Source organism: Dichomitus squalens (genome assembly GCF_000275845.1).
Source record: "Dichomitus squalens LYAD-421 SS1 unplaced genomic scaffold DICSQscaffold_96, whole genome shotgun sequence".
Lineage (NCBI taxonomy): Eukaryota > Fungi > Basidiomycota > Agaricomycetes > Polyporales > Polyporaceae > Dichomitus > Dichomitus squalens.
The window spans coordinates 30,206-40,740 of NW_006766978.1; the positions used below are offsets into that span (position 1 = coordinate 30,206).

The 10,535-nt window shown below is 59.8% G+C and overlaps 6 protein-coding genes across 6 annotated transcripts; 1 reads left to right on the forward strand and 5 right to left on the reverse strand.

Annotated features, from left to right (window-relative positions):
- Positions 1–837: 837 nt before the first annotated feature.
- DICSQDRAFT_175388 (uncharacterized protein) lies at positions 838–1,809 on the reverse strand (the record flags this gene model as incomplete). The annotated part of the gene is made up of 3 exons (XM_007371282.1): positions 838–1,261; positions 1,300–1,638; positions 1,700–1,809. The coding sequence occupies 3 exons, from the start codon at positions 1,807–1,809 to the stop codon at positions 838–840; spliced, it is 873 nt and encodes a 290-aa protein (XP_007371344.1).
- Positions 1,810–1,852: 43 nt separating this feature from the next.
- On the reverse strand, positions 1,853–2,560 carry DICSQDRAFT_175389 (uncharacterized protein; the record flags this gene model as incomplete). The annotated part of the gene is made up of 2 exons (XM_007371283.1): positions 1,853–2,093; positions 2,133–2,560. The coding sequence occupies 2 exons, from the start codon at positions 2,558–2,560 to the stop codon at positions 1,853–1,855; spliced, it is 669 nt and encodes a 222-aa protein (XP_007371345.1).
- Positions 2,561–4,764: 2,204 nt separating this feature from the next.
- DICSQDRAFT_175390 (uncharacterized protein) lies at positions 4,765–5,760 on the reverse strand (the record flags this gene model as incomplete). Its single annotated transcript, XM_007371284.1, has 5 exons — positions 4,765–4,916; positions 5,033–5,230; positions 5,290–5,435; positions 5,498–5,508; positions 5,581–5,760. 5 exons carry the CDS (start codon positions 5,758–5,760, stop codon positions 4,765–4,767), a joined length of 687 nt encoding a protein of 228 aa, XP_007371346.1.
- An 876-nt stretch (positions 5,761–6,636) lies between these two features.
- DICSQDRAFT_150693 (histone-fold-containing protein) lies at positions 6,637–7,350 on the forward strand (the record flags this gene model as incomplete). The annotated part of the gene is made up of 4 exons (XM_007371285.1): positions 6,637–6,762; positions 6,902–7,031; positions 7,106–7,219; positions 7,283–7,350. 4 exons carry the CDS (start codon positions 6,637–6,639, stop codon positions 7,348–7,350), a joined length of 438 nt encoding a protein of 145 aa, XP_007371347.1.
- A 453-nt stretch (positions 7,351–7,803) lies between these two features.
- On the reverse strand, positions 7,804–8,415 carry DICSQDRAFT_28278 (uncharacterized protein; the record flags this gene model as incomplete). Its single annotated transcript, XM_007371286.2, has 3 exons — positions 7,804–7,911; positions 7,982–8,064; positions 8,151–8,415. Coding segments are annotated over 3 exons (456 nt in total), but the record flags the coding sequence as incomplete, so codon positions are not given.
- Positions 8,416–8,626: 211 nt separating this feature from the next.
- DICSQDRAFT_184101 (uncharacterized protein) lies at positions 8,627–10,371 on the reverse strand (the record flags this gene model as incomplete). The annotated part of the gene is made up of 2 exons (XM_007371287.1): positions 8,627–10,122; positions 10,189–10,371. The coding sequence occupies 2 exons, from the start codon at positions 10,369–10,371 to the stop codon at positions 9,214–9,216; spliced, it is 1,092 nt and encodes a 363-aa protein (XP_007371349.1). The 3' UTR covers positions 8,627–9,213.
- Positions 10,372–10,535: the final 164 nt, after the last annotated feature.

Consider the following 10,535-nt stretch of genomic DNA (forward strand, 5'->3'; position numbering starts at 1 on the left):
ACTCGGAATTTGAAGTCCTGCCATGGTTTGACATTCATGGGACGGACTCAATCACGAAGGAGCGCGAACCCTAGCGATTCCGAACGCGTGCTGATCTGGTTACGGCACTGCTTTCACCTGGCACTATAAGGCTGCAAAATGTCAAACCACTGCAGCGCTCTGGGTTGACCGCAAGCGGAACATAGGGGAGAAAAGCGGAGCGCCGGGGCCACGACAGTGACTCTGAAATATTCTGCCTTGACTCAGAAGTAAGTAGCCTTATAGCCTTGAACTTCAGGCATAGCAAGCAGCCGAGCCCAATCCCGGCGGAGAACTGTTACCCTGCGCCTGCTCACACCACCATGCCGCCTTCCCCTCATCTATACGCAAGTGACAAGATGCCTATGTCATGTAACTCGGTCAAGATTACACAGATACAGCTGGGGAGATCAGGATACCCCCTTCACCCGCTTGATCGTCTGTGCGCCGCCTCATGTTGTTTCTATGCACGCTATACTCGGCAGGACGGAAAACGATGGTATTGGGCGCGCGCTACGGAAGCTGCGCGGGACCACCGAGTCCGTGTCGCCACCGCTCTCTCGCGCGACCGGTGGGCCGAGCTCAAGCCGGCGGAAGGCGAATGTACCTGATACATGAGACGTATCCAAGCGAAACCAAAAATGGGGCAGCGGAAGGGCGGGTGCAAAAACGAAAGCTCGAGGAGCGCGAGCTCCCGAAGGGCGAGGGGACGAGGATCCTGGGCTGCGAGCCCTTAACCTATATACTACTAGAGACAAAGCAGATGTAACGCGGCGAGGGGGTGGCACGAGTTACGCTGTCATAGACCCTGGACAATAATCATTGTCCAAAACAGTTATCGTCGCCGACCATTGTCCATGTCTTCCAAGCGACTTCGGCATCCTTCACGAATGTCTTTCGTAGTTCTATATCCGAGTCGTTCATGTCTGGTAGACCTTTCCTGTCCTCTTCGGTGGCCTCAAAGTTGGTGTTGGCATTCACGCCGAGTTCTGTATTCTCAGTGAGCTTCCTCTCAATCGCGTTCTTCCACATGTTCCACACCAGCGTATCGTTAGGCAACATCCCATTCAGGAGTGCGCGGGGAGCCTTGACGTAGTTGGCCGACGCAAGCACGAGGCTCGTGAACACGACGCTCTCCATCCAATTGTTGAACGCGTACTTCCGGACATCGCCAGCTCCGATCCCGAGGATGTCGAAGAGGATGTCGGTCTGTATCTCTTCGCGGTGGATGGACGAGAGCATGCTGTGTGCAACCAAGACGTCCCGAGCGTGGCGACGAACATGAGCTGCCCGAACAGCGTACCCTGGGGAATGAAAAGCAGCTGGGAGAGGCACTGCACCATGAGCAGGAGGGAACACGCGCGAATGGACTCTTGCGGAGGAATCCACAGGTGTGGCTGGGTTCTCGACTGCTGGGCCTTGGTTAGGGTCTGGGACTCGTTTTGAGTATCAGTGCGGAGGGTGGCCTGGGAGGGATGATCGGAACGCGACTCCAGTCCGTTTCCGACTTGGTGTAGAGGTTGAGAAGGGGAACTGGTTTGAGTGGGGGGACCTGCCGCTGCAGCTGGTCCAGGGACATCGTTGGGGGTCGAGCGGCTGGTTCCGGCGTTGCTTTTGGCTCTGATTAAATCCGACATTCAATGACTGCCCCTCAGCGTACACAGAGCACGTCTACACCCACTTGGACTGTTCGATGCGTTTGTTACGGTACTCGAGTTGGAAGTGGCCCCGCGTGAAGGTATTGACGGCGCCCTCCTCGCCGATCAACACGACGACGTCAGAGTCGCCCATCAGCACGCCGTCGCCTTGCCCGCGGGCATGTGGTGCGCGAACGTCAGGTTCCCGGAGCCGATGAGAAGCACGCGAGTCCGTTCGCGAGGATGCCCAACGCGATGCTCGCGACGCAGAACCAATCCGCCACGAGCGCGCAGAGCACGGATCCGGCCCAGCTCACGAGGATCGGCACCAGTGCGTAGAACGCTGAGACCCTCACGGGTGTGCTGAGGCTCGGCCGCACGGACTCGTCGGGCACGTGCGGAAGATCGACGATCGTCACGGTCGTGGGCGTGGTGCGCCTCCCAGTCACGAGAGGATTGGGGGGTTCTCCGGCTCACGCGCCTTCTTCCTGATGGAGGTACGCGAGATGTCCTGTCCGCGCAAAGTTCGAGCCAGAGTGCACCGCGAGGAACTGCGCCCCCTCCTTCCCCTCGAGCCCGAAGAGCCGAGCGGGGTGGCGCTCGCCCCCGGGGAAGAAGCCGTCGCAGAGCTTCCAGCGGCCGAGCGGGCCGAATTTCTTCGCGATCTCGTAGCTGCCTGGGGTGTCGTACCACCCGAACCAGCGGCGGTTCCGGATGAGGTTCGCCGTCGCCATCCCGTGAACGGCGCTGTCCCCGCCGAAAAGCCCGGCGACGCCCAGCGGGTTGAGCGTGAATCCGGAGCTCGGCTTCGAGAGAGCGGTTGTGAGAACGACGTCCCGAAGGGCGGTTTGGGGGATGTCCTGAATGTCGACGTCGAGGATGTTTGTGTATGGGACGTATGGCATGATGGCTGTAAAGGGAGACGCGATGGCTACGGATGCCCTTCACAAGCAGCACTTCATATACTTATTCTCAAACGTGCCTATCGGACATGCTGTTTGCGTCGTGGCGGTTCTCTTCCTGCTCGTGTTGTACGGGGTGTGCAGCGTGCGTTGTTCTTTTCATATCGTGCCTCCGATGACGCTCGGACCCCTGCTTGCGAGGCGCCCTGCGCAGCTGCCTATCTTCCGTAAGTGGGTCCGTAAACGAATACGACGAGTGCAAAATGTCCGTCCCTGCTCACCGCATCAAACGCGAGGTGGATACGTTCGATCCGGATGGCGGCGATAACACGAAGACGGAAACTGTCTTGGACGGTGATAAACCACACACCGCTGCCAGGCGCGACTCATGGAAGTTCGCGGACAGCGTCCCGTTGGCCAATGCCATCCACCACGAGGCCCACGAGGTGCGAACGATACTGCACGTGCCTATCACAACGTCAAAGCTTCGTTCGCCCAGGGATACAACGGCAGTGTGGCTGCTAGCCACGAGGCACTTCCCAGAGCGCTGGGCACTGCCGCGTCAAAGTCTTCACGCTGGTGCTCAGCGGTCTGAAGGCAGCCATGACGAGGCTCGGAGGTGCCCACCGGGTCCTGTATGCGTATCCTGGCAGCACGCCTCTGACATCCGAGAGACCGTTCTGCAGATTGGATGTGCACGGGGGAAACTCACCGAGCTGCAGGAACTTCGAGTCGCCCGATTGGCAGCGCTAGCCTGCTCAGGGTCCTCAGAGCGTACTATCTTGAGAGCATCGCAGCGGCCAGCGGCCTCCGCTGAAGACGCCTGGCTTTTCCCTCGAGGTTCTGGTCCACACTTGCGAGACTAGCAGGGCGCCCATCGATCGTGGCCGTCTGCGTGTGCTTACGCACTGATCAGAAAAACCTGCCAAGTCCTGCAAGTGCCGAGACGTCTACGCACCGCCACCCGGTCGCGCGCGAAACCTTCAGGAACTCGTTCAAGAGGTCGGATTGTGTCACCGACACCAGGTGCACAAAGCGTCCATAAGCCCACAAAGCTCTGATACAGGATCGTGGGCAGCCAGGGATGCTCTCTGCCAGATCCGAAGGAGAACCGACGCCGGACCGCCGCAGGACGCAGAACGCAAGTTGGCGGGAGGCGCCGTTCAAGAGTTGTTAGGACCGAGAGATTGTCGTTTTTACTGATGAAGAGAAGCAGTATCAATTAAGCGTCGCCAAGGCGCCAAAGGAATGAGAGACCAGCAACTTACGTGACAACACCAGGGGCCTGGAACTGCAGGACACCGTGTGCCGTCAAAGAGGCATCGTGACCTGAGCCGCGTCCAGACAACCGTGTCCCACCTTAATCCTACACCTGCCCCCACCCTGCACAATGAATGTGATTAGTATGTAACACGGTTTTATCAAAACTTCCGAAGGGGGTTGTGATGAGACGCATAACTAGGTAATGATCGTACAGTGGCTCTGATTGCGATGGATTCACGATGGGACACAATGTGCCACAGGTCGATGCCCCCCGGTACAAGGATATCGGAGGGACCATAGACATCGTCCAGCGCCATTGAATGAGGGGTATGCCTTCCTCTGCATGCGCCCAGTAGTCGCAGAGCGATATACTGGCAACAAATTGTGATCAGTAGGGGGAAAGATCTTCAGTACTCAAGTGTTCGTACTCGCCTTGCATCGTGAAACATACATCCACAAACGGCAACCCACATACCTTTTCTGGTGAAGATGACGTCACGCATATACGCAACACGCGAAAGTTGCAGGAGCGTCGTCGAACGCAGATATATCCGCGGGGAAAAAGACAGCAAAGCAAGTCGGTAATCGAGAGGAGACCAGACTCCGGAACATGATATAAGCATCTAGGGTAAGCTAAGGGAGATACGGTAGAATACGACGCAAGGGTGAGCACAAAGCATAGCATCATCAAGCACGTCGGTCATGAATCGTTTGGAGCGGTTAAGCCAAGAGGGGGCAAGAGCACCGACGCGAGTCCGTCGACGAACGGCCGAAGGCGTGAATGCAGAAGAAGAAAGGGGGACGCTGTGTGGTATCTGATCTAGAGCAACAATACCGATTTCGCCGCGAAGCAGAACAAAGAGTGTCCAACAAACACACACGTGGGCGTAGAATGCGTCCGAAGGGGGGCGAGCAACAAACAATCTGGTATACGGCACGCGCGCTCACACCGCGGACTTGCGGCCGATGCGGAAGCGGTCCCTCCACGAGTACGAGTACGTCGTCGCGCCGTCGAGGCGGTCGCGCCTGCGCCCGAAGCACACCGTGCAGCCCGCGAACGTGAGCAGCAGGAAGCACACAAACGTGATCCAGAACCCTGTACGGCCCCACACGCGCCGTCAGTCAGTACATGCGTCCAAAACGACGTGAATATGAACACAGTCCAGGAGGTCCGGGTAGGGCGCGGGGGTAAAGGGGGGAGACGAGACTCACCGGGGGCGGTGTCGGTGTTGGAGCCGACGTTGGAGAGCTTGCCGACCTGGTGCTTGACCCACGCGTAGAGGGCGATGTCGCAGAGGAAGGCGACGAGCGTGAGGAAGGCGGCGAGGAAGGCGGCGAGGGACGCGAGGAGGCGCGCGGTGACGTGCGTGGAGAAGGAGAGGACGAGCGCGACGAGCGTCACCGCAGTGGCTGTGCCCCGTCGTCAGTTAAGTAAATTTTTTGTGTCCTGCGACGAGTGGAACACGCACCGACGGGGTGGATGGCGAGGCCGCGCGTCCAGGAGGGTGCGATGTGGACGAAGCCCTGGCGCTGGGCGTCGTAGATGGTGGTGGCGTAGGCGTTGTGTGCGGCGCTGCAGCCGCGGTCGCCGTCGGTCTCGTACCAGCACGCCGCCCTGCGTGCGCCGACTCGTGTTCAGCGCGCATCCCAACTCGATTTTATGAAGGTGCCACTCACCAGGTGCCGAGCTGCATTCAGCGAAGGTAGAATCGCCTGGTCAGGGAACGTGGCGAGGTTCGTGGCACATGAGAGAGACTTACGCGTATTTGGTTGATGGCAGTGGTGTCTGAGCCGACGGTGGGGAGGCCGTCCTTGAAGTGGACGCGGACGAAGTCGAGGGCGGTGAGGAAGGGGAGACCGATGGAGACGAGGAAGAGGAGGAGGAAGGAGACGAAGAGGAAGAGGATGCCCGGTATGTGGAACGCGCGCGAGATGGCCATGGTGGTATGGGATAGCCGTAGGAGAAGGAGAGATAGAGAAGGGGAGATCGTGGGCGGGGAGGATATACTGGTGGAGATCTGCAGACGGTGACGGCGTCCTAGAGGCGAGCCGGGGCAGGTGGAGCGAGGCAGCCTCGCCAAGGACGGACGGGCTTTTGACAGGCGATAACCTCTCGCTTCCCGTCCTCTATCATGGCTCCAAGCCCGTAGCCGAGCCACTTGCATGCACGCAAACATGCACCCTGTGCATTGACGTCTGAAGCTATTGTTGGAGATTACAAGGGGGCTGTGCACCATGCATTGACTGCTCGGGCAGGCTGGACGATACATACATATGATGATGCGCCTCGCAGGCACGACCGACTCCACGGCGTAGTAAGTACACTATGACGCTTCCTGGTCCGCGACGCGCCCTCCGTGCACGTGATAGCGAGCGCGACGCGTCAAGGTTCGATCTTGTTGTGAGATCTGGATCGGAGATGCTCACGGCCACGCTATCGACCGATCGGGCAGAGCGGCCCCTGTGCAGCGCAGACGGCGGACTCGCAGCCAGGGAACGCTGCGTGGCGGCGGCAGCTTGCGAGCCTTCTTGTCTTCCGACCACCACCACAAGCTCCAGCGTCCCCCGAGCATCACCTCGGTCAGTCCTCCCCGTTCGCGCGCCCAAAGCGTTCTCTCTTCGTATTCGCGCGTCCAGATCGCGCGCCTGCGCAACTCCGTCCGCCCGCCCTTGCGAGAGCGGGTCGAACGCGTCACTTGCCGCGCGCCATACTCCGCTGAAGCACAATACTTACTCTCGCTTGTGCTGCGCCATAACAGTCTGCCGACTACCTTTCAACCTACTCCGCACCCGCGCGAACAATTGGAGCGCTCGAGATGCCCTCCCCAAAGAAGACCGGAGGCAAGTCCAAGTCCTCCGCACCAGCGCCCGCTCCCCAAGACACCCCCGCCGCGCCCCTACGGCCCCCGCTCCAGTCGCGCAGTCAGAAGGCCGGTCTTCAGGTATGCTTCGTCTCGTCCTATCCCCCCTCCGGACCGCGCGCAGTGTCAAGCCTTGCTATCTGTTGTCACGCGCGCAATGCAGCACGCTCAATATTGACTCGGCTTGTCCTTCGCGCGCGCTCCCCCCCCCCCCTCACAGTTCCCCGTCGGCCGTATCCACAGGTACCTCAAGCAGCGCACGCAGCACAGCCTCCGGATAGGCGCAAAAGCCGCCGTGTACACCTCCGCGATCCTCGAGTATCTCACCGCGGAGGTCCTCGAGCTAGCAGGTACGCCCCGCCCGCACGCGTCCACGAGGCGAGCAGATGCAGCTGACGCCGACGGCTGCGACCGTGCGCTGCAGGGAACGCGTCCAAGGACCTCCGCGTCAAGCGCATCACCCCGCGCCACCTCCAGCTCGCCATCCGCGGCGACGAGGAGCTCGACACGCTCGTGCGCGCGACCATCGCCGGCGGAGGTGCGCGCCTCTGCGTCTCCGTTATCGGCCGTGTGCCCGTGCTGACGTGCGGTTCCTCCCTAGGTGTCCTCCCGTTCGTGCACAAGGCGCTCACGCAGGGCAAGAAGAAGGGCGACTTGCCCGCACAATAGACGTCTCTGCGCTTTTCTTGTCCGTGTCACCTCTTCCGGGTATTGCGTTACTGCATACCGGCATTGCTTGCTAGTTACGTTTCCATGCTATCTTGGAGGTTGGAGGGGGATTGGTATCTGAGGGTCGCCATGCAAATCGGACCCTTTGCCGCACGTGGAAGGTGCTCACTATCGTCGTGGAGCAGTGCAGATCATGATGCATCTGCTGTCTCGTATCTTTCGCATTTTGTGTACTGTAGGCTTGTATGAACGCGCTGCTCTGCTGACCACATGTGCTTCTTAGCCGAGAGGCCGAGGGAACCAACGTTCAGACAGCGACAACCCAACAGCGACGTTCTCATTGAAACGCCGTTGCATATTCCGCGATTGAGCATTACAGATAGTTGTACAGGTAGGCTAGAAATACACATCGATACAGCCACCTCGCTAATTACCTTCACCCAGCCAGCTCGTCTAGTCATGAGGTGCACGAGCCTCGCCCTGAACAGCAGCCTTGCCGCCCGCCTCGCGCAGCTCGCCCTTCTCGTGCATCTCCGGGTTGCGCGTGATCTTCCCGGTAACCTACGTCGATCGACAGGAGTCAGCGACAGAAGTTCACCAGCAGGTCAGTGCCGCGAAAGCGAAGGCCCACCTTCTGCGTCTTGCCAATGAGCTTGTCCGTCATCGACGCGTGCGTCTCGGGCAGATCCGAGCGTCCGCCCACAGCGACGCCGCCTGTGCAAAGAAGTGCACAGAAACAAGGGTCAGTAACCCACACTCCCCGCATCCCACACCGAAACAGGAACGGAACGGAGACCCACCCTGCGCGGTGGGCTGCACGCCCAGCGGCCGCTCCCCGCCGCCGCCGTCGTCGTCCTCCTCGATGCGGTCGAACTGCCCACCCGCCATCACGTTGCGCGTGTCCGTCCCCGCGCCGAACGCGCGCTCGTTCTTGCCCTTCCACGCGTCGGGGCTCTCCGTCACGTCCGCCGAGTAGTCGGGGGGCGCGTCCTGGTGCTGCTGCTGGGCGCCGCGCGCCCCAGGGAGGACGTCGGACGACTTGTGGAGGTGGTGTGCCGGCGGCGGCGCGTCGGCGGGGAGGCGAGAGGGCGTAGAGTAGTCGTTGGTGGAGGACATGGTTGCGGTGGTGGTTGGCGCGGTGGTGAAAATGGAGATCGCAAAGTTGGTCGTGAAGTGGTTTGGGATGAAGCTTCGATGAAGTTGTAAGAGGGCGTGAGAGGCGGGCTAGGGTTTATATGCACTGCGCCATGCGAGCGTTGGCTACATTCGTGGTGGAGAAAGGAGGGGGCAGCGGTGCGGAGGGGGGATGACGTCAGGGACGTCATACATTTGAAGACCGACGCTGGTGGGTCCCATGGGTTTCGCGTGCGGACGTGGCGCTGCCTGGGGCTTGCACCTAGGTCGGGTAGGCTTGGCTGGAGCGTGGAGCGTAACGAGTTCGGTCGCGAGTACAGGGGGATTCGAGCGCCGGTCACCATGCCGAGAGCGTGGTCGCGCAGCTTTGACATACAGTACGGCGCTCGGCCACCCGTCTTGCAAGTCGCTCTCGTAGGGATGTACAAGTCTGTACGCCAGAGAACGGCAAATTCATGAAGCGAAAGCGGCCAAAAGTGGCTATGGCAGAGGAAAGCGCGATCCCGAATAGGCTTTTCAGGTGTTTCCAGTCTGCCGCTAAAGTCGTGAGGTTTTCGTCGACGACAAAGATCGGATCGCGGATAGACCTGGTGCGGGAGCTGCCAACTTGAAGCTTGACCGACCTACTGAGTAGTCGAGCCCCGAGTACCAAGCGTACTCGTCGATTCGCGGCGGTGACGGCAGTCGTGTATATAAGAGCCGAGCCTTGCGCCCAGCGTCGCTCCGAGGTTAGGTTAGGTCTGAACGAGGCTGCACGCCCTTGTGCCGATCGTCGAGGGATGGAAAGGTGATGGTCGCCTCCAGGAGCATCTGGGCGTAGACGCGGCCGAAGAGCTCGATATGAACGACCCGCGTCGTCTCCGGAGACCGCTTGCACGGCGTGAAGGACACCCGCACCGTTCGATCTGCGTCCCCAAAGTCCTTCGACTGTGCCGTCCAGCAGTCGATATGGTGTTTGGTGCAGTCATGCGCACGGGAGACATCTTCATGCGGCATGTAGCTGCCTTCGTAGAGTATCGTGACCTTCGACCAGCGGCAGAGAGGAGCACCTGCGTCTGCTTTGCAGATCCCGAGGTCGAGCCAGATACGATCGGGTCCTGCGGGACGCATTATGGACATCCGGATGAGCCCGTCAGCATTGCGACTTTCCCACACCCGGAACCGCAGTGCTACGAATCTCGACACCAGCCAGTGAGGGAAGCGGAATGGTGACGCCGGAGTGCAGTTGATAGTGAGCAGCGCCGTTGTTGCGCCTGGGGACAACCGGTCCGGAGGACTGGAAACCATGAAGATTGTACGCCATTCCGCTGTGACCCGTTTGCCGTCAAAGTGAAGGTCGTTCGGGTCTTGACCTAGGCTGACTAGACGAGCTCTGTACTGCGGTCCAGCATTGGAGCGCTTGTAACCGACACCAGTGAAATAGCGCGGCCGGACGGGGTCTCTTCCAAACTCATCGCGTAGCAGGAGGAAGCCTAGTAGATCACCGTCAGCATCTCTACACTGAAGCACGGCAACAGTCACGCCCTCAACGTCGAACACGGGGAGGCGCAATTTGACGTCGTTATTGGTCACTGAGATTCGTGGGAGCTCGACGGCGCCGAAGGGGCCAGTCACCACAGTTTGACCATTTGTGATAGGCTGCTCAGCAGAGCGTTCGGGTAACTCAACGACAAATGCTGATAGATTTGTGCAACATTGACGCACCTTGGTTGCTTTGGGGGGAGCGCCTATATCGGGCATATACGAGGCTGCGATGTTGAATTGATGGGGTGAAAACGCTAGAAGGTATTGTGATCGACTGACGGGATGAGGCTTAGGGTGGAGCGTTATGCCGTCTCTGCTGAAGTCGCCGTGCGGCACTTTGTCCCCGAATGCGAAGAGGCTCATGTCCAAGTTCTTTCGCATGATCTCGTCCTAGAGCCTCATGAACGCCTTCTCGCCCTCGAGTTTATCCCCACTATGATAGGCGCCTGAATGACCCAGCAGCCGGTCGGCCCGAACCAGGATCAAGCGGGGCCGCCGCTACATCGACTTGAGCTCTCCGATTTCGA